At 49.5% G+C, this 26384-nt stretch overlaps 1 protein-coding gene across 1 annotated transcript in view; it reads right to left on the reverse strand.

Moving 5' to 3' along the window:
- LOC146206707 (cell adhesion molecule Dscam1-like) overlaps positions 1-26384 on the reverse strand; it is a 463826-nt gene that overhangs the window by 120730 nt on the left and 316712 nt on the right. The window contains exons 7-9 of the mRNA XM_084575504.1: positions 23476-23745; positions 22240-22650; positions 11901-12059 (exon numbers count right to left, since the gene is read on the reverse strand). Of these exons, the coding sequence (XP_084431630.1) occupies positions 11901-12059; positions 22240-22650; positions 23476-23745 (840 nt within the window). The remainder of the gene's footprint in view (positions 1-11900; positions 12060-22239; positions 22651-23475; positions 23746-26384) is intronic.

Below are 26384 nucleotides of genomic sequence, written 5' to 3' on the forward strand. Positions count from 1 at the left end.
TTTCGCCTCCATCGAAAAGCGGCCGCCGCGACCGGGGTTCGATCCCGCGCCCTTGGATTCAGCTGTTGATTGCCGTAACCACTGAGCCACCGCGACTGCCAAAGGCTTCGAAACGGCTTTCGAACGCTGCACAAGGAAGACGAAGTGTGCTCTTACTAAGGTGGCTTCGCATCGCTGCTCTCAAAAACCTCGCCATCCACGTAAATACGTGCTCTCTCTTTAGAGAAGTGGATGCTGGCCTTCCGAGGAAGCTCCAAGCGTCTCTCGCCCTCAGGTTGTGAGGCCTCCAGAGCATGGTACCCATGCATAATTGCAGCTGAGCAATGAGGCTAGGCCTAGTACTTGCCTCCGCTGCCACGCTGGCAGAGGTAACTTCGCCGGCGTTGCTCGCGGCAACGCCTGCCCCGCAATCTACATCTCAACCTGAACCTCGGCCCCAAGTCCAGCTTAGTGCTCCCGGTTCATCAGCAACAACGCCCATCTCGCCTTCCCAAAATGTCCAACAGCCCATAAGTGATGTGTCCACGCAGCACGGCAATGACCACCCAGTCAACACGCCGAGATGGGCATCCAACCATGCGACAGGAGGAGACGTGCTCGCCACTGGACTTATAGGCACCACCATCCGTGTCAACAAGCCCCCGTGGCTCTCACAAGCGTCCTTCGGAAGACAATCAACCGCATTCGTCTTCGGCAAGTGATGGATATCAAGGAAAGCGCTCCTGTATAACGATCGCGAACCAGGTTGTGCCTACACCCGGATCGACATCCCATAAAATGACGATTAAATCTCTAGCCAACAAAAGCCTGACGGATATACCGGACCGGATTCTCCGGTTAACTGGACGCATGTCTCGGAAGCAGAAGTGTTTGGGGCTGCACGGCCAGAAAGAAGCCAAACGCTATAGCTGTGTGGCTTTCCGAAACTCACTGCGGTGGAATGTATGCAAACGCTCAAGTGTATTTCAATCAGAGGAGAGATATCAGTGCCTGTCCAGGTGTATCCAATTGAAGGCTCCGACTTGCAGCGTTGCGTCGTTTACAATGTCGACATGAACGAGGATCAAACCACTCTTAACATGAGCTGTACTGACCCACGCACGGGGCATCCAGGCACGACACATGGGAAAGGGGCGTTCTTGCATGGTCACATTGCAAGGCCCTCCGAGACTTCCAGCCTGTCTGTACTACGGCTGCATTTTAAGGCCTCAGTCGTATAAACCGAGTGTGGTTTATTGTTAAAACTGTTTCCGGGCTGGGCACACGTGGAAATATTGCCCTTTCACTAATGCCGATAAAGGTGCGTCTGAAGGAAAAGTTACGTACCAATGCGGCCTCTGCAAATCGGACGACCACGAGATATCATCTGCAAGTTGTCCGACAAAGCAAAAGGCAACAGAGAAGGCTCGTCTTCGGAACACTAAGCATTGGCCAATACAAGACATGATACCAGTGCAGACATCCAATCGCTTCGCTGCTCTCCAGTGGGATGAGGACGAGTGGCCAGAGCTTCCTAAACCCGCTTCGAATTCATCTCCAGCTAGGATGAAGTCTAGCGATACGGTGTTCAAGGAAGGTCGTCGACAACAGCCAATACAGAAGCGCTCTGAACTACCGGAGGACGATATGGCTGCAGTGGGTGAGCAAATAAATCGTCTCTTAGTAGAGGCCTCCAAGCTCCGACAACACCGAGAAATGCTTGCTCGGCGTCGACGAGCTGCGGAATTAACCGCCAAGTCTATTAATGGCGCAGCACTGTCGTCTCCTTTCCGCGCAACAGTGTCATTTGCTGCCTCTTCCCAGTGTACCACAATGCCCACGGATAGCTCTGCAACATCGCTGCTCCGCTATATGATCAACCAGTTGTCCAACCTGACGTCCGTGATACTGCAACGCTTGGACTACTACCCGAAAATGGCGAATACCGGTCGTCCTGGTGTGCTACAATGAAACTGTAGAGGCATTTCCACGAAGGTGGGCGAGCTCGAGACACGACTACGAATTAACAAGCTCCAGTTATGGACTATGTTACTACAGGAAACAAACACCTTACTATCAATTACGGATTTCACTGGTTACTTGTCTCCTTCATTGACCGACCATCGCGTGCAGACTCCTGCTCCCCTGGAAAAGGCGGCGGTATAGGTTGATACGCTGTTTTCTTATGTACGCCTTTCTCTCGAAACCTGGCGCACATCATATCAAGAGGTAGTAGCAGTTGCTGTGAAATGTCTGAAAGGAACCGTTGTGATTGTTTCATATTACGTCAAACCAGCCGGAGGCGCCCCTTCCCGTATTAATCTTGGCTGGGTATTAAGTGCCTGTCGGAAATACCCCGGGTGTCTGATTTTAGTCAGAGGCGACTTCAACGTTCCTAACCCGGATTGAGGGTATCCAAATTCAAGCCCTCGTGGTAAGCGTGTGCGGGACACCATCACTATTTGTTTTGCTCAATCACCCTGGGACAGCAACACGGCCTGTGCGTCACATACGTAATGCTGCCTATGCTCCGGACTTGACGTGGTGGTCGGGCGCGGGAACTCCCTCGTGGCACATGAAGCCAGACTGCTGGGGAAGTGATCACCACCCTATTACCATAGGTATCCATTCCTCACGTCTCCGCTCTTTACGCCGCAAATGTTCTGTGATCAACTGGAACAGCTTTCGCTCATGTCTCGACAGTATGTCTTGAGATTCGTCGTCACTCCTTGTTGATCGCATACAAAGTGCACTAAACAGCGCTACGACTACTACCTGGATTGATGTTGGTCGACCTGCACCAGATCTTGGCGTGATTACCTTTTCGGCTGCCCGCGTCAAGCCGAGCTGGCTGCAAGGCGAGACCCTACTTCGGCGCAGGCACGTACACGACTGCATTATCTTACTGCTAAGGCTCGGAGATATGAACGCAATCTCTAGCGACGCCAGTGGCATGCACGGTGTGAACAATTTTCTGCTAATCCTCGAGTGCCTCACTCTGGCGAACGTTTCGTGCAATGGAACATGGTCGCCGTTCTACAGACTCAGCAGCAACTGCATGCTTTGCAGCTAATTTGTCGCCGAATGATTTCGCCAAAGAAGCAGCACGGAAAGTTTTCCCAAAGTATAATACATTGCCTCATCAACTGCTAATTTTAATTTGGCAGGTATCCTTGCAGATGCATGCAAACTACCATCTGCTGCTGGCGCAGATGGAATTGCGAGTCCCTTTTCTATGCCTGAGCTACTGGCTTCAATTGATGAGGCGAAACGAATAACAGCGCCCGGCCCGGAAAAAAATCCGTATGAGGTTTACAAAAACCTGAGTGCCGTTGCACTCCCTCAACTATTAGGCACTATAAACAATGTATGGCTGCATGTTGTCGCACCCGAGAGCTGGAATTCCGCTGTCGTGATCCCTATTCTGAAACCAGGAAAGCCTCCAACAGACCTCGCCAACTTGCGACCAATCTCTGGCTACACGACTTTCTTGGTGGCTGGAACAGCACGGTTTTTTATCATCCAGTTCAAATTGGATTTCGTCCATACATAGGTACAGAGGACGGGTTGGCGATATTGGCCTCAGCAGTTCTGTCATCTACCCGCAGCCGCAATGTGCGTACCAGATTAGCAATAGACGTTGAAAAAGCACACGACATCAGTCATGCTGCAGTCCTTGCGCCATTGACATTATTCATCTCCCTCTGAGAGTACTCAGTTTTGTCGCATCATTTTTCGACGGAAGAACATTTGCAATACGCCTCAGTGGTGACGCAGTTAGTTCAAACGTCTCACTACGCGGCGTGTCCCAGGGATCGGTATTGTCATCGATGTTGTTTAATATTGCTTTCATCCCACTGGCATGGCGCTTACATGACATCCCTGAAATCAAGTTTTTGCAATACGCTGATGACATCACGGTATGGAGCACTCACCAAGGCCTGCTCACTCAGGAGGCTGCCCTTCAATCAGCTTTAGATATATTGCCACGTGCCTAGCGCCGCGCGACTGTCGTGCTTGGTTCCGACGACGACGAAGCGGTTGTTGGCTCGAGAGGCGCGCTGGTGCTGGACTCTGTTATCGGAACTAGAAGCCGACCTTATTATCGGGTCCTCGTCTACGTGTACCTTCACGGCTCCCTGTGGCTTGAGTCGTGACACTGGTGGAGGTGCCATCGATGATCCCTTCTCCTGCAGACGACCCTACGCGGCCGCCTCTCGTGACCACTCCTGTTCATCGTACAAGCCGGCGGTTCCGAGGCTTGCCCCTCGAGGCCTTCCCTCTTGACGAAGTGACCCTAGCTATGGCAACGGCACCGCCCGCCCGTACCACGACTGTGGTCAGTCGCTTTTTTTTATCTCTCCTTTTTTTTCTTTTTTTCCCCATTTCTTCAATGCAAAATTATTTATTGGATTAATCCCTATTCATTTTATTCTAATTGGATTAAGCCCGTTATACTAAGTGGCACGGGCCGAGGCTCTTTATTTTTCTTTCCTTTTCTGCCTCAACATAACATATGTATATATATATGTGGTCAGTCGCTCACCGAAGCGGCTCCCGGGCGGAGGCTCGTAACCACGCCCGGGATCTACCAGAACTTCAAATTCTGCTAGATCATCAAGGCTGGGGGTCCCTCCAACCAGCCACCAACAAAATTGAAATACAAGAGGGGGAGAGGAAGCATCAGTGGGCAACACCAACGGGGGTCTTTGGGGCGGAGGTCAGCTTCCGCACTCTCGGACTCGAATCCTTGCATGGGGACACGGATATCGTCTCTATTAATTCAAAAAAAAAAGAAAAGAAAGGGAGGAAAAGAGAAAAACGAGAGAGGGGAGAAGGGGGAAGGGAAAAGAGGGAGAGGTGAGAACGTGGGAGGGGGAGGGAGGAAACTAATTAACTAGGTAAACTATAACCAACAACTCCCTAGTCACATAAAAATTACCAATTCAACACAACCTCCCCTTTAAAAAAAATATTTTTATTTATTTATTTATACTTTTTTTACTATTTTTTTTCTTCTTCCGCGTTCCCTCCTTCCGTCCTATTGTCCTCCAACTCTCTCTTTCCCACCCTCCTACATCTCCATCATATTCAACGGGAAGCCCCAAGCAGTGGGCCTTCCTTCACCTCGTCTTGCCCTAATTCCTCCAGCAAAACCAGTCTTCCCCGGAACCCCGAGGCTCAGAACCACCAACAAATCAGGAAGAGAAAGGGAGGGTGGAGAACTGGGGGGAAGGGGGATGTGGACGAGGGGAGGGAGGAGGGGAAAAGCACTTGGGAACAAAATTAAGGGATGGGGGCCTCTAATCTAATCTGTACCAAGAATTCACAGGTACCCAAGCCATCCACCAATCATCTCCGCAAGGAACAACATCCTGACAATACAAGCCCAGTATCACCAGCCCCCTCCACACAGCAAAAGCTTGGCCTCTTCGACAACCCTGCTCCGACCTGGAAAACCATCTAAATAAACAAATGTTATCAGTAAGAAGCATGTAGAATGCACCTAACCGCAGGGAAACCATCTAATGAAATAAATCCGCTATGACTGGCCCGTTCCCGTGGCGGCGGCTGGGCTGGATAGTAGATTTAACTTTTTTTTTCTGTTTTTTAGAAACAAATTTTTTAATTTTTGGAGCAATCCCTATTCATTTGTCTAACTATTGGTTTAAGCCCGTTGTACCTAGTGGCACGGGCAGAGGCACATTATTTTATGTTTTCTTTTGGGTGGGGGGGGTAGCCTCACCATAATATATACGTCCCTTCCACCTCTTCGTCCTGTCTCATTCTTCAGAGCCCACGTACCCCTAAGCCATTTCCGGTGAGCAGTTCGAAGACGCCGAGGACTGGCTAGCTCACCACGAAAGGGTCGCGACGTTTAATGGCTGGGACGACGCTGCGAAAATGCGGAACGTCTACTTCAGCCTTGAAGACGCTGCTAGGACATGGTTCGAGAACCACGAGGCCACATTCTCTACGTGGCCGGCCTTTCGAAGCCAGCTCCTCGGTACGTACGTCAACAGTGACCGCCGAGAGAACGCCGAGCGTGCCCTGACCTCTCGAGCTCAGCGTCCGAACGAAGGGGTCGCAATGTACGTTGAAGACGTCATGAGTCTCTGCCATCGCGCCTACTCGTCCATGAGTAAGGAGAAGAAGGTGCGGCACCTGATGCACGGAATTAAAGTCCAGCTTTTTTCCAGCCTCGTGCGGAACCCGCCCACCACCGTCGCGGCGTTTCTGGCTGAAGCTGTGATTATGGAGAAACTGCTACAGCAGCGATGCAGCCAGTATGCTCGGCCACTGAATTCCATCTCCACACTACCGCCGACTGACCGCACCGACTACAATCCCGGGGCAGATCTGAGCTCCCTTCGCGACCTCATTCGCACCGTGGTTCGCGAGGAGCTCCAGCAACTTCATGGGACATTTACTCCTGGCGCGGCTTCTCTGGCCAGCGTCATCCGTGAGGAGGTCCATAACGGACTCACGGCGCCGATAAGTGCAGTCGTTCTACCGCCACCCCCAGGCCTCACCCAGCCGATGACTTATGCTGATGTCACACGCCGCCCAGCCCTGCTTCCTACCCTATCGCCTTACAGGCCACCTCAGGTCGCTGCGAACGCTGTGGAACCGCTGCCCCTCTGGGCAGATCGGCGCCAGGCGCCCCGGAAGACTGATCTCTGACGCGCTCCTGATAACCGCCCTCTCTGCTACTACTGTGGCGAGGCAGGTCACCTTTACAGGCGGTGCCCTTATGCCAGATGGGCCTTAGAGGATTTTCTCCCTACAGCCCTCGTCCACGGCCTGGTCAGCGGCCTCAGGACATCGCCGAGTACGTCACCCGCCAGCTTAGTCTGCCGCATTATCCTCGTCGTGAGTCGCGCTCGCCTTAGCCTCGTCGCTTTTCGCCCTCTGGGCCACGGTATACCGCTGGACACTGTGGTTCCTCAAGCCCTCGTTGGGAAAACTAGCCTCAGCGACCTTTGGGGGTGAGGCCGCCGCACACCGATTCGCCGCAAAGCTTCCACCGCCGAACTGCTCGATTCATCCCGACGTCGAACGCCGAATTCCTGTCCAGTTTTCACCGCACAGACCACATCGCCCCGACGTCGTCCGCATCGCCGACCAGTTATCACCGCCGTGTCGCCTAAATCGCCCCGATGCAGACCACACAACTGCCGCCGAGCTTTCGCCGCCGCACCGCTCGCTTCACTCCGACCTGCCGTCGGCATTGAATTGTCCCGACGCCGACCACCCAACTGCCGTCCAGCTTCCGCCACCACACCGCTCGCTTCACTCCGAACCGACGTCAACAGGCCCTGGTCTTGGCCGGGTCTCCCTGAACCTCCCTGTTATCGTCGACACAAAGGAGGTCAGCGCTTCAGTTGATACGGGAGCCAATTATTCTATCCTTAGCGGGCGGCTTACAAGGACACTGAGAAAAGTGATGACGCCATGGAACGGACCAGACATACGTACGGCAGGCGGACATGTGGTTGCACCACTAGGTATGTGTACAGCCCGGGTTACGGTGCGAGGCTGCATATTTGTCGCGACTTTTCTTGTTCTACGCGAATGCTCTCACGATGTTATTCTAGGGATCGACTTCCTTCGTGAGCACGGCGGTACTATAGATCTCCCGAACCGCTTAGTGACGCTTTCCGCCAAACTGGCCACCGAAAAGCATGAGTACCGTGGGTCCCACTCCACGCTGCGAGTCGCCGATGATAGCCTCACAGTGCCACCACGCGCCAGCATCGTCGCCAGTGTTACCTGTGTCGAGCCACCTCACGGCCTCCGGGTTGTTGAGCCTAACGTCTCCCTCTCACTTGCCTTGGGAGTTTCTGTGGCAAGAGGTCTTTGTTTCTTTCGTGGCAGAGAGACGGAGGTGCTTGTCACCGATTTCTCCAATGAACATCAACATCTGTTCCGTGGCACTGTCACTGCTTACGTCGACCATCTGCAGGAAGTCGCCGAATGTTTTGCTTCCGAGGAAGCTACGCCTAGCACCGAACCGGATGATGTCGTACATGCTGCCGACAGCAATTCTAGCCGTTCCTCCGCTGAAAATAGGCAACTCCAGGATCTATTGCTGGAGTTTCATGCGTGCTTCACGTCTTCGTCCAAAGTGCAGCAAACGTCGGTCATTAAACACCGGATTATCACGCATGAAGGCACTCGACCCATCCATCAGCAGCCATATCATGTGTCTCCTCGGGAGAGAGACACTATCCAACAGCAAGTCAAGGAGATGCTCGCCGACGGCGTCATTCAACCTTCAAGCAGCCCATGGTCGTCGCATGTAGTCCTCGTTAAAAAGAAAGACGGAACACTTCGTTTCTGCGTTGACTATCGGAAACTTAACAGTATGACAAAGAAGGACGTCTATCCACTGCCACGGATCGGCGACTCTCTCGACCGACTTCGCCGAGCCAAGTACTTCTCCTCCATTGACCTCAGGAGTGGTTATTGGCAAATCGAAGTTGATGAGAGGGACTGTGAGAAAACTGCGTTCGTAACACCAGATGGGCTCTATGAATTCCGCATCCTCCCATTCGGGCTCTGCTGTACTCCTGCCACCTTCCAGCGGATGATGGACACTGTGGTCACAGGTCTTAAGTGACAGACATGCCTTGCTTATCTCGACGACGTCATAATCTTTTCACCGACGTTCACGCAACACCTGCGCCGCCTGAGAACTGCTCTCGAAGCCGTCCGGTCTGCCAACCTTTCTCTCAAGCCTCAAAAGTGCCACTTCGGGTTCACCGAATTGAACTTTCTTGGGCACATCGCGAGTGCTGATGGCATCCGAGCTGACCCTGAGAAGCTTGCTGCTGTTGCTGCATTTCCCGTCCACGCCCACAAAAAAGCAGTCCGACAGTTTTGGGTGCTGTGCTCCTATTATCGTCGCTTTATCAAAAACTTTGCACAGATGGCCAGCCCCCTGACACTCCTGACTCGAGATAACGCATCATTTTCCTAGGGCGCCAAGCAACAGATGGTTTTCGACGAGTTACGACGTCAGCTCCCGTCACCCCCGATCCTGGCACATTTCGACGATGATGCCGACACAGAGTTACACACGGATGCGAGCAACGTCGGCCTTGGTGCCGTTCTAGCTCAGCACCAAGACGGGGTCGAGAAAGTAATTGCCTACGCCAGCCGTGCACTTTCCCGTGCTGAGTGCACCTATTCCACCACTGAAAAAGAATGTTTGGTGGTAGTATGGGCCGCTGCCAAGTTCCGCCTGTACCTTTATGGCCGACCGTTTCGTGTCATCACTGACCATCACTCGTTGTGTTGGCTGAAAAACTTAAAAGATCCTTGTGGCCGCTTAGCACGTTAGGCATTGCGCCTGCAGGAGTTCGATTTCGATGTTATTTATAAGTCTGGCCGAAAGCACACCAATGCTGATAGCCTGTCCCGCGCGCCCGTCGGCCTTCCTTCGTCAGATGCCACCGACAACGATAGCTTCCTTGAAGCAGTCACTACGTCCGACCTCGTTTCCAAACAGCGTGCCGACGCCGAGCTGCGACTGATCATTGACCATCTTGAAGGTGGGCACCCTACAATACCCCGGTATCTTGCTCGGGGGCTGTCGTAGCATTGCCTCCGCAATGGGGTGCTTTATAAGAAAAATTCTACTTCGAGAATTCTGCTACAATATATTACCTCCGATTAAGCTTCCTCCATTGGCCTTCAGCTTTCCGTGTGTAAAGTTACATACACGTCTGTCGCCAACCGCTGGGGACGCTGTAAAAGTTGCAGCAAATCCTCTTCGTCTCTGTCTATCAGGCACTCCACTACACAAAAGTCCGAGCGTAAAAATACTGGGCTTAATGATTCCCCAATCAGGATCATCGACTGCTTGGTTTTCTCAGGCAAAAAAGCAAGCTATTCAGAATATGAGTTTGATTAAAAGAATTGCTCCTAAACGGGTGGCGCTGGCTCCTCTGTTGCACGCCAGTTAGTGAGGCGGTTCTGCAGCGACGTATTGTTTATCAAGCCCAGTTTCAGCATCTTACAAGTGCAGAATGGGATCGCCTTGAAGCCGTGAACCGAGAAGCTATGAGAACCATTAGATGCCTTCCACGAATCACTCTGGTCGTAGAATTATAAGAGAATGCGCAGTTCGACACCATCGATGAGCTGGTGCAGCAGCGCCGTGATGCTTGCAGACTTAAGGCCTCTTTATCACATTCCACGCAAGCGCTGAGCGCGTATGCAACTTCACATATTATTCTTCAGCCACCTGCTCCAGTTCCCCCTCCCTGGAAGTTTGTACAGTTAGGCGACAACAAGCCAACTGATAACCAAAGACCAACGTTTGGCAATCGGCATCGTCTCTTCAGCAGATATTTGAAGAGCAAGATGCTCACCTGCCTCAAGGACTCATTGCAGTGTACGTGGATGCAAGCATACAAGGCTGTGAAGCAAAAACAGCAATCTACTGTCCGTGGAGACCTAGCCTGAATCAGAACTCTACGTTTCAACTTTCGGAACAACCGACATCTTTCTGCGCTGAGCTCGTGGCAGTTCAGGAGGCTCTGCTCCCGGCCACCATTACTATGCTTCCTACGGCCCACGTTGTCATCCGCACTGACGTACTTCAAACGGCACGTTTGCTCCGACGTGTCAGTCGTTGCCCCAAAATATGTAAGCACATTCACCAGCTTGCAGCGCGCATCCCGCCGTCAGTACGTATTGAGTGGGTCCAACGGGACCTTCTGCCTTCCCAAAGTCAAGCAGATTTAGCGACCTGTCTCATGACCCAAGACACAAAATTACCATGGCTCCTTGATATAGGACTACGCTACCCTCCTTTTATCAAGAAAAGAACACCTCCGACGCCAAACACGTGCTCTTATCTCTCCCCCGCGGTCTCACCCGTGCAGAGAAGGTTGCGCATAGGAGGGTCCGTGTCGGTGTTGCCCTCACACCAACTGTCACTCGGACGTGGTCTCACTTCCGACACTTATATCCCCACCCAGGGTGTCCGATACGTAAAGACGAAAATGTTGAAGCCGACATTCACCACTTGCCGTGACTCTGCCCAGCTCTGAAAGCGACACGAATCCGGCACTTGACGATAGCTGGCCTTTCAGCAAGCAATCCTGCCTCGTACCTCGCTTGAACGCAGAGACCACATCATCGCTCACTCCTGGACTTCATAAAATCAGTCAACCTTTTTACAGGTAATTTAATCGTTTCCTCATTCTTCATCTCACACCCCACTGATGCCCTAAGGCAATAAGTATTGTTCAAAAAAAGAAAGCTGCACAATCCCAGGTGGTGAGAGCCTGCCAAAGTGCGGCCGTTCGAGCACAGGAAGCTCGAAATCATCCGTAAGCCTGTATGTACCCAGCGTTGTTCAGAGAAACTAATTACAGGAGGGCTTGTAGTTGCTCACCTCGTTACAAAGTTTTGCGGAAGAAATTATATTCGTTTCTGAACAAGAAATGGTCTCCGGCGCATTTCAATAAACGACACGGGTGCAGCGTGCGGGGTCTGGAGGCGGCAGCCCGTTTGTGCTGCGCTCTCAAAAAATGCGTATTTTTCACAAATATGGAGATGTTATCTCTTCCCCGTACGGGCTATATGGGCACTGGAATATTGCAAAGTGCCTCCTGTTGCCAAAAACGAGCATTCACCGGATCATATGCACTTAAACGGTGGCTTTTGGCAATCAGTGCAATGACTACGGCGATGCACTGTACTTAGGCGGTACCTACAAGCGGCCATATGCACGGACAGCCATAGTCCCGAGGTGAGAAGTGGTAGTGGGGGGCTCACTTCCAGTGCTGGGCGCACAAGGGAACTCCGCGACCCCATACGAGATTGGCGACTGGAGATGGCGTTGAAAAGCTTGTAAATCTAGTCGCTGAAGGTAAAGGCGAAGCGTAAAAAACAGCGGAACTCACTGACGACGATGACGTATATGTCCCGAGTGGCCATGTCCCCTTTGCTTCCGACGGCGATGCAACGGTAGGGGCCTTGATCTTCCTTGCGGGCCTCGTGGATCACTAGGGTGCCCGGCTTCTCCAGGGTGTGCCGGGACTCCTGAGGTAGCGGCTTGCCATCTGGAAAAGAAAAGGAGGCCGTGTAAAGGCGCAAATCATAGAAAAAAAAATCAAACGCATTTCAATATCAAAAGCGAAAGCCTTTCTAGGCTCATGAAACGAAATCCAGTGAGCGAGAGTTGTGTGCGAGATATGTGAGCGAGATTCCGCGAGATGTGTTCTCCTTGTCTAGCGTTCCTGCCATCTGCAATACCACACTTGAACGCGCGCCAAGAAACGTCACGAGACAGGAGCGATGGTGTACCGTCTAAACTCACGCTTGCCGGAGAAAGTGCGACAGATACCACACTTTTCCTTTCCTGTAAACCAATTATAATTATATACAGCACTGCAACGAACGCTGATGAGAGGCAAACGATGAGAGGCAAATGATAGGAAGAGGAGAAGGAGGAAAACCTATATTTAATGAAAATTAAATCAGACACTCCCGCGAGGGCCCCTTAGTCCAGGAGCCCTCTGGCCGTTCCCTGTAGCTTGGCCCGCCCTATACCAGTCGTAGCTGATCGGCGGGTTGCGCGGCCAGAAGGGCGGCCTCCCAGGACGAGAAGGTAGGGTTTTGGATGGGAGGAATGCGACCGCGATGTGAGCATTCTCATAGGTAATGGTAGAGAGTGGGTGGGGTGGCGTTGGAAGTGGTGCAGTACAGTGTGAAGACCGTGGGGTGAAAGACGTGGGAACATTGAGGAGATGGGAACGAATGTGTCTGGAGTTGTCGACAGTACGTGCCTTCTATGGAATTGACCGCCTGATGTGGTGGCGGGTACGTGACGCGGCAGCGGCGATAGTGGTGGACAATCGTAGTGTAATCAAGAGGTTCAATGAGGGTGCATACTGAGGGTTTGGGGATGTCATCCGCCGGCGCGCGGAAGTTCAGTTCTCGGGAAAACGCATGAGCGCACTCATTTCCGAGGATGTCCTCGTCTGCTAGATAGTTCCAGCATTTCAGAGGGCGTCAATTTATTACTCTGCTGGCGCGTCAGAAGGGACGGCCCTTCGGCTAACGTGCGCCGTAGAATCACAGCCACTGTTTGATGCGGTCCTTGATGGATTTAATAATCAGCGGGCGGGAAGACGGCAGTTATAAAACATTGTAGAGTGTAGACCGATGTATTAATAGCTTTTTTAGAGCGTTAGCTCGACTGCGCTCCTTTTCGAGTTTGACGCTTTTCCTAAGACTAATGTCGCATGCTTCCCACAGATGGCGCCACTTGCTTGTGCGTAGCATGCTGTTCAATGAACGAATGAAAACTTTATTTCCGCCGAAAAGGATTCCTTCATCTCCCGCCCCCCGGCACGTAGACCGGGGGCGGGTCAGGAAGGCCCCGCAGGCTGAGATCAGGTGAGGTTACAAGAACTCTTCACGGCCTCAGCCGCCAGGCGGGTCGCGTGCCGCTGAAAGGTGGGAAATCCGCTCCACAGCCAAACCTCCCGGGCTTCTCTACTGTCAATGTTAATGCCGGCGCCTGGGGAGTCGGCGCATTCCCATATTATATGATCTAGTGTGTCTTTTTGGCTGCAATTTTTACATTTTGAGTCTTCTTCCTCCCCAGTCTGTGTTAAGAAAACCCAGACTGGGCATATGTATAGTTAGCGGCTTGTAATCACCCCCACATGGGCGCTTCATTGTTAGTGAGAGTGCGTTCCCTTGAATTCGGACTGTTTCATCTCGCTGTGCGCAGAAAACACCACCTTCATCTCGCGCTGTGCAGCGAACATCGCCGTCTTTATCGTTCATCGTTCATCGTCCATCGTGCCGAGACACGACAGAACTATGCTATCACCGCAGCCGATCACGCCTCGTGTAAAACTTCAACACAGACTCGCGCAGTGCACTGTACGTCGTCGTCTTCATCAAGTTCCACCTGCCGCGCTCCTTCATTTAGCCTAGGTAAACACGCCATACACATACGCCATCTCCCTAAAGACAGAGGCCACATCCGTGCCAGACTAGCTGCCGAGACCATCGAACAATGAGAAGCCTGGCTATCCCGTTGCCGAGAAACTTACTAAGCACGGAAGCGAGCCATGGCCGAAGCGGCAGCAGCGACGGCGACCGATGGCTAACGTTTGTGAAACTTGGTTCAAGGATAGTTGAACCTCTACAATTCTTTTTCACGTTGGTACGCGTGAACGAAGTTTAAAACTCCCGTTGTTGTCTTGCGACTATTGTAAACTGGAAGGGCGGATGCAGTGTTGAGGCACGCAGAAGAAGGCACCGAGTTCAGAAAGTAGCTTCAGACGGCGTGTAACACTGACAGTTGTGGCGTATTCTTTTGTCAAATAAAAAAGGAAGTGAAATTGTTCTTCCGTGAAGAGAATCCTATCATATGAGCGAATATAAAATGCTTCTGTTTTCGTCCTCCTAACGTGCGCTGTCCGCACATTGGAGTAAGGTTTTTACGTCCGAATTTTATAAGTTGCGTCATTTCGTTCGTCTTTTCTGTTAACGCGTATGTCGCGTTTTGCTTATTCCTTTCTCGGTGTATAGGTTCTTTACCAGCGATGCTTTCATGCAGTGTAAGAGCCTTTTATTTATAAAATTACTCATTCTTACCTGGTGAACAAGTTATCTCTACATATTCATAGTTTTTTTTTTCAAGTTGCTGGGACAAAAATGTTTTTTTTTTCTCTCTGTCTTTTCTTCTATGTTACTGTGGAAAAAATGTCTAATTGCCTTTTGTACTCAGGGAGCTGGAAACTAGTAAACCTGAATTGTCAGCTTTCTTTCCCGTACTCCCTAACTTCATGAGTGAAATAAAGTTTATATTATATTAAATATGCCTGGTGGCTGCAAATAAGGCGCAGGCTTTCGACTAGACGACCTAGGCTGTATATATTGCGTTGTTACCCTAAAATGCTATGGTTGAATTTTAGTAGTGCCGAAAGGTAATGCACATCGATTAGGTAAAACTAGCTTTTCAGACAGAGCTACTGCTCGGAGGTTTTTGTAATTTTGTCCCTGATAGCATTTATACTGATATGTAAATGCCGATGCGTGGACGTTACTGTGCTGCGCAGCTATCTGAAGCTAACTGCTACGGTCATAAATTCCAACCAACTACCAACGATTTTATTGCCAATACGTGTTAAGATAACGTGAAGCTGCACTATTGAATAGTCTATGGTGCTATAATGATCAGGGGAAACACTCAAAATGCGTAAAATTATGCACCAGGACTAGTGTCTTAGTCCTTTCTTCTTCTTCTTCTACTTTTTTTTTTTTTTTTGAATCCCAATAAGGGGCTCAAGCGACGGTTGTGAAACGTAAACATGCCGAGGAGAGTTGACGCCGCAGAAAGAAAAAGGAAAATAAGGAAGCGGTCTCCACTCGATTGGGTTATGCATGCAGATTTTCTTCTCAGCGAGTGGGTTGGGGGGGGGGGGGGGGGGCTTGAATTCGCCAAGACCGGCGAGGTAGACCGAAGAGTGGGTTGCGGGAAAGAGACGCAGTCAAACTTCGCTTGACTCGGCCGCCGCGCGCCCGGCTCTCCATCAATACGTCCAAACGTCCGGGTGGAACACTGCGCCGGCTGACACTTTAATGCATTTCAATCACGGCAGTTGCCGGGCTGTCGTGGGATGGGGGGAGCGGCGTTCTCAGCCGCGAGACAAAGGGAGTGCAGGAAAATGGAAAACACGGGGCCCCTCCTAGAACGAGGTGATCAACAAAGAGCAAAGCCAAAGAAAGGAACTCTATTTCGTTAATAACGCAAGCACCGCTAGGGCACAAACCCGAACAGAATCGAAACTGGGCGCTGGCAAAACGAAAACGTCATCCCCGGCTGCCGACAGTTTGCCGGACGGCGACAGTGGTGGGGGGCAAATCATATTTCAATTGCTAGTCCACCTTGGGGCGGCGCTGAAAGAAGCTCATTTTCTCGGTCGCAGAGGAGGCGGCCAAGTTTGCTCACTGGCTGGTCGAACACAAACGGGCAGTCCGATAACTACAATCGCAGAAATGAGACCGCGCGCGGCAGCTCTCCGACCAACAACTTGCTGCACGCGCATCTCTTTCTCTGATGGCGAAAAATAATTAAGGAAAATAAATTTTGCCGCTTCTGTTTGCACTCTTTTTCCGAGCCGTGGCTGGACTGCCGGCTTTTATCAACAGCAAATAATGAAAAGTTTAATTTGGTCGACTTGGGCTCTTCACTGGGGCCTCAACATTTAGTTTGTTTCTCTCCATTGAGGCCGAGATGCTTTCCAGCCGTTCCACTGTATTAAGAGCCTCGGGCAATGATGTTTATGTTTGCTGCTCTGATTTTGGCTCCTCAGTTTTGCCTGGTCAACACGCGACAATGACCGTGCAATAGATGCGAACACACACCTACAAGTTTCCTTGATAGAATGTCAGGATAACAGATGGGACTAGCCGAGAATACACACATTCGAAGCCCCGCGTTTTTCTAATTTAGCAGCATAAACATACATATTTTTACTTCATCGCTGCTTGGTTGATCAGACGAGCCGAGCAACAAGCAAGCAAACGATGGAAAAGATTCTGCTTTTGCGGAGTGGAGTACATGGCCATTTAAGCCCGTCAAACGCTGCTGCACGCTCTTGCAGTTCAGCCCTTTGTAAATGGGCATTTGTGCTTCAAGCGACTGCATTGCAACATGAAAACAATGCTCGCTTTAAAACATATAAAATTGGTCAGGGGTGCACGGTCATCATGGTTTGCGCGGCCAGAAAAAAAATCTATCCAGTTCGCCATAAGATTTGTTTCCTGCATATTAGTGTCAGCTGCTGGCTAGTCAAAATAAAAGTAACATATTATAGTGCGTCTTTATAAAGAAGTGCGGCGGATTACATTCTACAATGTTCGTAGAAACACGAAACAGCAGAAAAGTTGCCCATAATATATTCGTAAAGCAAAAGGGTTCGCTGTACGATGAGCACCAAGGTATCTCTGACCAAGCATATGTACTCGCTATGCAGTGCACACAACGTTTTAACGCTATATATAGGCTTTTAAAGGTACAACCCAACGATCTGGTTTTTAAGTTTGAATTTTATTCATGTTTATTTTAAATTTTATAAAGTGTCCTGCCTGAACCTTTTATGGGGCAGTTATGAAACAGCCTATATCGCAAGGATCTTTGAACGGGTGGGCGGTAGAAAACAGAGCCATTCATGGAGGCAGTGACACCTGGCTCTTGTGTTTTCGCACACTCAAGGCAAATCCATGAAGAAAGTACAATTTTCATGTGAAGGTATCGCCTTGTTGAGCGTGATTTGAACCCATGTCACCACTTCTATGGCGATGTGTCCTATCTGCACGATTCCTATTTATCGAGGCAAAATTTGAAAACAGATGTATATGCAGCTTTTATTATAAAATAACGCCCATAGCATAACATATCTGCGCAGTTTTTGCCCCATGTCAGATTTAGACTGCAAGATACCAGAAAAGAAATAATTGTGTACGTAGCTCATGCTATCAGTGAGCTTAATTCGTCAGAACTCGGTCTATAAGCTTTACAAGGTTCTTGCTATAATTATAAAAGTGTTGTAAGTTTGTACTGTGTATAACGTGACCTCTTGGCTTTGATAACAGCGCTGACAAAAAGAGCTCTATGATGAGTTAAATGTCGCGACCTAGACACAGTATGCAGGATGGCTCTCGAAAAATGCTGTCTGACAAACAGATTCGCGCGGTGCTAGGCTTTGGCAATGAAGATTCAGCATATCCTGCCGGTGACCTGCACTACCACTTTACCGGTGGGAGACTAGCGAAGGTCACGACACATCTTTTTTTTTTCGCTCTTAAAACAGATGCATATTTGTTGGTTTGTCACTAGTTTTCACTGCATTACTTTCGATTGTATTTTGTGCGTACTTATCTATGTGCGATATCCTTTTCGTGTATTGTTATTTTAACAGAGTGAAGGCCAGGTAGCGAGAGTGACCTTGCAGTTTTTGGTGAAAAGGTTACAGGACGGAAACTTATGCATTCCAAACGTCACGAGAAAGGAAAAACAACGATAACAATACAACTGCTGTCCAGTGGCTTCGGATTCACAGAAGCTATAGACCCGAGTAGCATCTCGAACGGCTGAGCAAGAAGAGGAACGTTTTCAGAGTGGTTGCCACTTGTGAAAGTTGATTCTGCAACTGCTTCCAGAAAAATAAACACTGAAAGAAACGTACTGGGCTTTTTGAGGCTCCGCCTTGTTTCCAGAAACAATGTGAGACCTTGGTAAACTGTACTTGCGATGAGCGTAAATTCACTTGCTCAGCTCATTAGTTATGTTCTGAGTGCTTAATGCATGCTCGAGGCTGTGAAATATTGAGATCGCCAGAGCAGCCCTCGATCCATCGACATTGATGGTGTACCGAGAATGTAAAAATGAAACAAAGAAAAACAAAAAAAAAAATGTGTATTTGCCCTGAATAAGAATCTTAGGCGAAGGAAATGCAGAAATTAATTGCCCACATCTGCTATTGGGCTTCTGAAGACTGTTCGACGTCTGTATTTTGATTACAGTGTTGTGGGTGTTTGTTAATAACATGTACGCATAATTTATTTCAGCTCGGGAGAGCACCATCTAAAACACATTAGGGTAGATTTTAATCCGCTGTTTGTTGGACAGAGACGCGACCCTTTACCGGCCGAGATAATGACAGTGCGCAGAAGTAGAAGAAGAAAAAAAAAAGGTCCATGAGCATATTCTATGAGGCCTTCCCCTCCAACAAGGACCGAAGAAAACGAAAAAGACTATCAAGAAGTGGCCGACGGCCACGAGTGTCTGCACTCGTAGCGGGGTTGAGCGCAGAGAAAGCCTCGCGGAGCAAATTGTGGGCAGCCAAACTAGGACGATAGGACGAGGAAGGGTCATTTGAAGGCGTGCGCATTGAAATGGCAGTCGCCGAATAACAACTTTGCGAGATGGGCGATGCTTTGACGCATTACGCACACAATATGAAACAGAAATGAAATACGTGAAAGAAATGTTTAACATATGTACGCTCTTACTCTAGGTGCCCAATTTCCCCTTGAACTACATGAAACATTGGGAAAAAGTAGATACATTCCCCAGTCCTGTATTTGCTTCACGCTTTTCTAAAAAAAAAAAAAAACGCTTTTCGTGTGTTTTCTTCACGCTGTTGTAACATTGCTTAGCGGTAACACTATAGTTTGTTATGAAGATGTTTTTGTTTCTCACAAAATAAATACAGCAGTGTGCAAGGTAGGACAGTGCCAGGGCTTGGCTATAGTACCACGGAAGGGCTAGCGTCAGAGCAGGGCTAGTGCCAGGGCACTGCGAGATCTCGCATACCTGACTGCAGCCCCATGATGCGTGTCATTTATGGAGGTATATTTTCACATAAATCAAACCGCTACAGACAATGCTGCCCGTAGCATTAGAACAAAATCAATTTTTGGAGCTATTTTCGTATTAAGCCGCAGCGAGAATCAAGCTTGACCATTTTAGTGGTCACTGTGTGAGTTAAGAACTTTGTGGACAGTAACGTCCATCTTTCTAAACATGAGTCTGAACTATGGGGCGCAACATCGCACGTGTGTATGGGGCGAGGTAACGTAGGACTGGGCAGCAAACGGCTTTTCAGCTGGTCTTCAGCGTGGATAGAACTTAAACATGGCCGCCATGACGCCAGAGAAACATTGCACTGTGGTAGCTATAGTATCGATGAGGAGAGCGTCTGCTGTAATCACTATGGCCGCAATCACTCGATATGCAGCGTTCAGTGATTCCAGCACTGAACGCTGCATATCGAGTGATTGCGGTAATGTACAGGTTTGGTTTGGTTTGTGCGGTTGAACGTCCCAAAGCAACTCAGGCTATGAGAGACGCCGTAGTGGAGGACTCCGGAAATTTCGACCACCTGGGGTTCTTTAACGTGCACTGACATCGCACAGCACACGGGCGCCTTGCTTTTCGCCTCCATCGAAAAGCTGCCGCCGAGGCCGGGATTCGATCCCGCGTCCTTGGGAACAGTAGTCGAGCGCCGTAACCACTGCACCACCCCGGCGGGGTTGCGGTAATGTATAATTTTACGACTTGCTCGTAGACATGAACGACCACGATGACTCTTTTCAGCGAACAACGACGCGCCACACAATGCAATGGCGCACAGCAGGAGTCATCGCAGAGGCACCTGACAAGTTGGGCCAGCTGTCCGTGCCACTCCTCCTACTGCATCGCCATACGCGATGCTAAAAACAGAACTGAATACACGGGCAAAGTTTATGCCTCTAGTGCCGACGTACTTCACTACGTTTAGACAAAGCTGCGAGAACAAAAAAAAAAAATAAAAAAAAATAAGGTACATGATTTCAGTGACACATCTCCTTCCCTCCGCCTCCAGAACTCTGTTTTATTTTTTGAAACTTGGAAATCACCGGCCATTTCCTTCGGGTAAAAGATGAATAGTGAAGGCGCGCAAAAGAAGGCTATCCTCCGGAGCAGGCAGTGCGATCTTCGGCGACACCGTTGCACCGTGGCTCAGTACCCGATCTCCACTAATATGTGGATCTCTTCTCGGAAGCGTAACGAGAGAAAAGGCCGAATTCTTCGATACGCTCGTCCTTGTATTTCTTTATTCTTTCACGAATTTTTTCCTTCCCTTGCAGCCCAGAGTGCTTTTTCAGGCACGACTCGGCAGTTTGACGCTACGCAGGAATGCAAATTTTCTCCCTCCGAGCGCCAATCAGATGAAAACAGCGTAAGAGAGAGAAAGCGCGATTAGAATTGCAAAACGCTCATCGCTCTCATTTCTATTTATAGATATATATTTGCTTTTGTGTTCTTTGTTTTCGTGCCAGCTGCTTTAGGCTTCACGTCACTTTAGGTCCATCCTGACCGCGAAAGACCGGCAGCTCCAGTCACTTTACGGGGCCGCTTTTTGCGACTATAGCTCGAATAATTTGTCACCCGATTTGTGGGCAGCCAAATGCGGAGGTGATATGATAAAGAACAGAAAAAAAAGTATTAAAAGAGATAACCGCAATATGAATGATTCTTGCTGCAGCAATAAGCGCTATACTCATTGTAGTGGCGCACATATGAAGCGACCAACCCGAAGTAATCACAGTTTGAATATGCAGAACAGAAAAGTATAGAATAAACTAGCTTCGGCGCAAGGGGTTAGCGTCGCCGGAAGGGCCAAATATTAGAATGTGCTGCTTCTATAAGAAGATAAACTTGAATACAGCCATGAATGCGTACCTGGAATAAGTTGTGAATAATGCACGGATGTTTACAAACAAGTAATGAGATTGTTTTTCCGCAGGGGGGGGGGGGGAGGGGGGCGGTGTGCACATCCATGTTCACAACCTGTCATGCCAGTACACGAAATTTGCTACAGACCTTCACACTCTTCTAGGAGAGCTTGAAAGACATCCTTCATAAAGCGGCAACGACTAATGGTATTGCGTACGACGGTGGTACGTACGCAATGCCTCACCGTCTCATGTAACCAGCGTCCGCTTTCGCGTGTCATTAAAAGTATTGCCTTTATAGCTAACTGACCACGCTATAAGAAGTGGTGACCCTTGTTACACGAAGCAAGTCAGCACAATCCGTAATCAAATACTCACCACGCGATAAACACAACCGCTTATGATGCACCATCAGACACGTAGCTCGCTTGCTCTGCTGTGCAGATGTTTCTGCAATTATGAGAACAAAGACCCAGGGATATTCTCTAGTAGAGGCTGAAAGTCATTGCTTCCTAGCTTGCACTATAGTTCGCAATGAACGACCCGCGCTTCTCATAGAGATTATTCACCGTGACAACAACGCTAAATAACGGCTTTTGATAAAGATAATTCCTCTTGAAAAATGCCATTCCACTGGCTGTGCGGCTACTGGTGAATTTTCCCTCTTATATTCGGGTTCCGGTTCTCCGGAAAAATGATCACGGACATGGCCTCCGCGCTTATAAATGACTACAGCCACAATAAAAAAGCCAGATTTTCATTTTTGTTTTTTAAGTGCAGCCTTACGTCGAGCTGTCTGTAACCAAAACGTCACTTACTCAACTCGTATTCAGGGCTGTAATCTGCACAATGCGATGCGCCACTCCCTGTGTATCTGATATAAGATGTGGGTTGGAACGTGTAACCCATTCATACGTTCATACGTGAGTCCTGCTCTATTGCCCACTTCTGCGCGTAGAAAGGCAAACAGAGGAAAGGAAAGGGCGGGACACTCGCCTCTCTCGACGTGCACGGCGTCGATGGGGTGGCCGACGACGGGGCAGGTGAGGGTGAGAGGCCGGCCAGCCACCACGGTCAGGTTGCGCGCGGGCCGGATGAAGGGCGGGCCCGTGACGCTTAGGCGCGCAGTGTGTCGCGCGGCGCCCACCTCGTTGCGTGCCACGCAAGTGTAGTCACCACCGTCGGTCACAGCGAGTGCGCTGATGTTCACGTAGCTGACCACGAAGGCCCCATCAGGCTGGACAAAGTCTCCACGCTGCACGTCCCGACGCTCGGCCAGGGGCTCACCATCCACCAGCCAAGAGACCTGGGGCAGCGGAGAACCGGTCGCCGTGCAGCGTAGAGAGACGCCTTGGCCCGGCTCGTGCACTTGAGCCGTGAACACGTCAGGAAGCGCAGGGGCCACCTCTGAAAGAGGCCTCCTATTAACGACTATGTCTCACCGCATAGGTTGTTCCTGGCTACGGGTGAGGCTCGGGATCATTCTTACGGCAACGGCTCCACCATTCAAGAATCAAGGTCACTAGTTTGATGTACACTTCGGTGACCAAGCAGGTCTCTTATACTATGATCACCTGTAAGACCCGTCAACTGCCACTGCACAGTTCAAAGTGCAGTTCGTTGTCGTGAATAATTTCAGAAGGCGGGAAGCCATTCCAAGATAATGTCATTTATGTGTCAGTGAAGCCGAGTGAGTGTTGTGATGCGGGAGTTGGACAAGAAGCTGCTATAAGATGTGAAACCTGTGCCATATCGCGAGGCTGAAGCTCCCAGTTGGTACTGGCATCGGGCCGAGCTCGCGATGAACAGTACCTGAGAAAACCATGGCTTGTCTGGGAGTGGTGTAATTCCAGTTCGCATTGTGTAACACAATTCTGGCGGCTCAATCCTGTTCATGCCAGTTGCTTAGCGTTCGACAAGTAGGGTCTAGAACATAACCCCAACCGCCTATACGTACCCCAAGATAAAGAAAACACTCTTCCAGGTACGTGTCTGGTTCTAAAGGTACAATACTGACTGTTCGAACAAAGCTCCATGAGCGTGGCTTCGAAACACTGCGTTAAGAGACGACCAGCTTGATAGATAGCTTAAAAAAACTAGAAGATGGGCTAGATGGTGCATTGGAACTTGACGAAAGGTAAAAGCGCACAAGAAGACGCACACTCTCGAGTGTGCGCTTTCACCTTTTGACCCGCTTCATCGGGGAGATATTTCTCCGGTGGCGGTGAATACCTTCGATTAGGAGCAGGGCGTGTCCCTGCGCCGAGTCGGCGTCGTTGGCGACGAAGCACTGGTACATGCCGGCATCGGCGCGTCGGAAGCCGCTCACGTGCAGCACCAGGCGGCCCAGCTGGCGCACCCGGTGGTCGGTGAGCAGGGGCCGCTGGTCTTTGAGCCAGTGCACCGAGTGCACGGGCCCACCAGCGTAAGTGCAATTCACCGTCACGTCGTCGCCGCTGCGCACCGTGAGACGCTTGGGCATGATCTCAGCCCGCAGGGGTGCTGCACCGTCCAGAGAAAAGCGACCGTTGTACAGGTAAGCAGCTCAGTGAGGAAACTTATTTCATCAAGATGAAACACAAAATACAATTTGCATTAATATGCGCCTAAACGCGGCTTTCTTCTCTGTCCCTCAGGAGTTTTTTGTTTTTTGTTTTTTTTTTTTCTGCTGAGAACTGAACGAGCGAACATGAAGTTTCGGATGTGTTGGCTTGATTTTACATAAATGCCAAGACTTAAGAAAGCTGCGCGGCAATATTTCGTAACCCCGTGGGTGCCCTTAGGGAAATGTTGATGGTGAACATTGCTGTGTTTAACCTAAACACCTACACGTATAGTTTGCGTTCTTTATAGGTGGAGGACAGCATACAGTAACAAATTATTTATTTATATCGAAGCGTGAAACACCTATCATGCCTTTCGAGGTAAGAAAACCGCACTAAGACCTCATAGTTTCTGCTCGATAAAGCAAAATCAAGCGCATAAACTCAGCAACGCCTCGCGAGAAGCAAACCGATTCAGAGAGCTGTCTTTCCAAGTTCGCGCGAAGTTACTGGGAAAAGAAAGTATCTCTGGGGGCCACACACTGATCGAGTTACGGCTCATGCTTGTGCTGCGTAATAAAATATGAACATGGCTGCCGCTCCACCGTGGTTCACCGGTCGTGGTGCAATCTTATGTCTTTTGCGCTTTACCTCAACTAGCCTCGACAGACCACGATGCTATAGACAACGTATCCGTAGACACTTTCTCTTCAGGGCTCGCATACACTGTCTACGCAGAACAGAAATCCTGAATCGCAAATCTAACGCTGTGTGGCCTCATTTCTTTATAGATAATTTGCTACCTGCAGTTTTGTGGATGACCACTATTATCACAGCAGGAGTTGGGTATGAAGCATTGACAGTAACAGCGTAAGAGCCTTTCTGAGGGGAGTAGTTACATTAACGTATTATTCGGTTGCGCGCGTTGAGCAATAAATTGGAGGTTAACTGTTAGAACCTTGTCAAAATATTTCATTCTGCGCACGACATTAATAAGGTCAGGCAGGCGTGTATACCAGAAAATACAGCAGCAGCACAGGGAATTCCCAGTGACAAGGGAAGTAGGCTTGGTTCTTCTGCGGCACAACTCGGACACAGCGGCGCCTAATAAAAGTTGTCGCGTTCATGCTTGTGTCCCGGGGAGTATTTGAGTGCTCTTCGAAATTAGGCCATTTATTTTTTGCATTTTATGAGACTGAAAATAGTTTCTTGCACATGTTATCTGACATCCTTTTCACTGCACGAGCGCTTTAATGGCCTTTTCGTAGAGCGTGTGGCCCAATTGCTTTATGCTGCAAAAGACCAAAGTTAAATGGAATGAGAAAATCGCGGGAGCCTACTTCATAAATATATCGCCCGTAAGGTAACAACCTTTATTAATTAGCTCATATTGCCTCAACCGAATTTTAGTCGGAACTCCCTTTATAGTAAATGCAAGGCTATGATTCATTAAAGTCGACTTTTACTTATCCTAATATCTTTTCCTGCGTGTTTTTAAAAATATATCGACGTGCACAAGCTTAGAGTGAGCAAATACTTCGTAAATTGAGCGGCTCACGAAGAAGGAGTGGTTTATTCAACATAGCGTGCAGAAGCTTTTCCTATGCTAACGAGAAAATCTTTCCAGCAGTGCAGATGCTCCCAGCCTGTTTCACAAAGTTCCTGAAGGTTATTGCCACAACGCGCCAAGCTTTACGTGATAGCTGGAAAGGGCTGGGACTGATAGTTGGTGTCAGCTTATCTATCAACCTTCCCCAAATCAAGAGTCAAATTTGGGGCACCCGAAAAATTGCTGCTAGGGGGAGCCAGACAATATATAACATGTAGAGAGGCTTGTACTATTTGTTGTCGTTTATCCCTACGCGAAGAACCAACAGGAAAGAGCAAAGAGGTTTTTATAAATACTGCTAATGTTTAATTTAATTATTTTTTCTTTTCAAGCCTATTGATTCTGCAGTTCAGCCAGAGGCAAACTTGACATGAACATAAACTGAACATTATGTTTTAACTGCACGTGTCCTTGCACGCAGGTAGAAGAAAATCACAGAAAGGAAAGCGCTCAACAAGATCATATCAGAACTATATCGCAGCATATATTTATTTGCATTCAATGAAGGCGCCGGAGGACAAAAACGTAGCCGTCCATCTTCACGAACACATCCAGTGGGCTCATCGCTCTCACTTCACCTGCCCTGCATTCACTTCACCTGTTCGGGCTGGAAACTTCTCCCATTGAACGCACAGGCAAGCGACGCAACACGCAGACGCCGCAGCGAGCTCCACTTGGAAAGGTACACAAAGGGGATCGAAATGAAGACACATCTATCAAAGCCGTGGCCACTGTAGCAAGCGTTTTGAGCACAATGCCGCCTTCCCCCCACGGGACGGTGCTCTATGCTCTGGCCTTTTATTTTATTTCTTTGCGTTCAACGCACGGCCGAGTGCTCGCGCTTCGCTGCTCGCAAATCAACAATGCCGCCCACATCACAACTTTCAGCGTCTGCCGCTCCTGCATTCCTGTTCGAGGAAAATGCGGTGAATGAAATTAAGTTCACAGGTGAAAAATGAGTGGCGACCGAACAGTTTTCTCGGCGCTTT

The sequence above is a fragment of the Amblyomma maculatum genome, chromosome 1, assembly GCF_055883805.1.
Source record: "Amblyomma maculatum isolate TAMU_Amacu chromosome 1, ASM5588380v1, whole genome shotgun sequence".
NCBI classification, from domain to species: Eukaryota; Metazoa; Arthropoda; class Arachnida; order Ixodida; family Ixodidae; genus Amblyomma; species Amblyomma maculatum.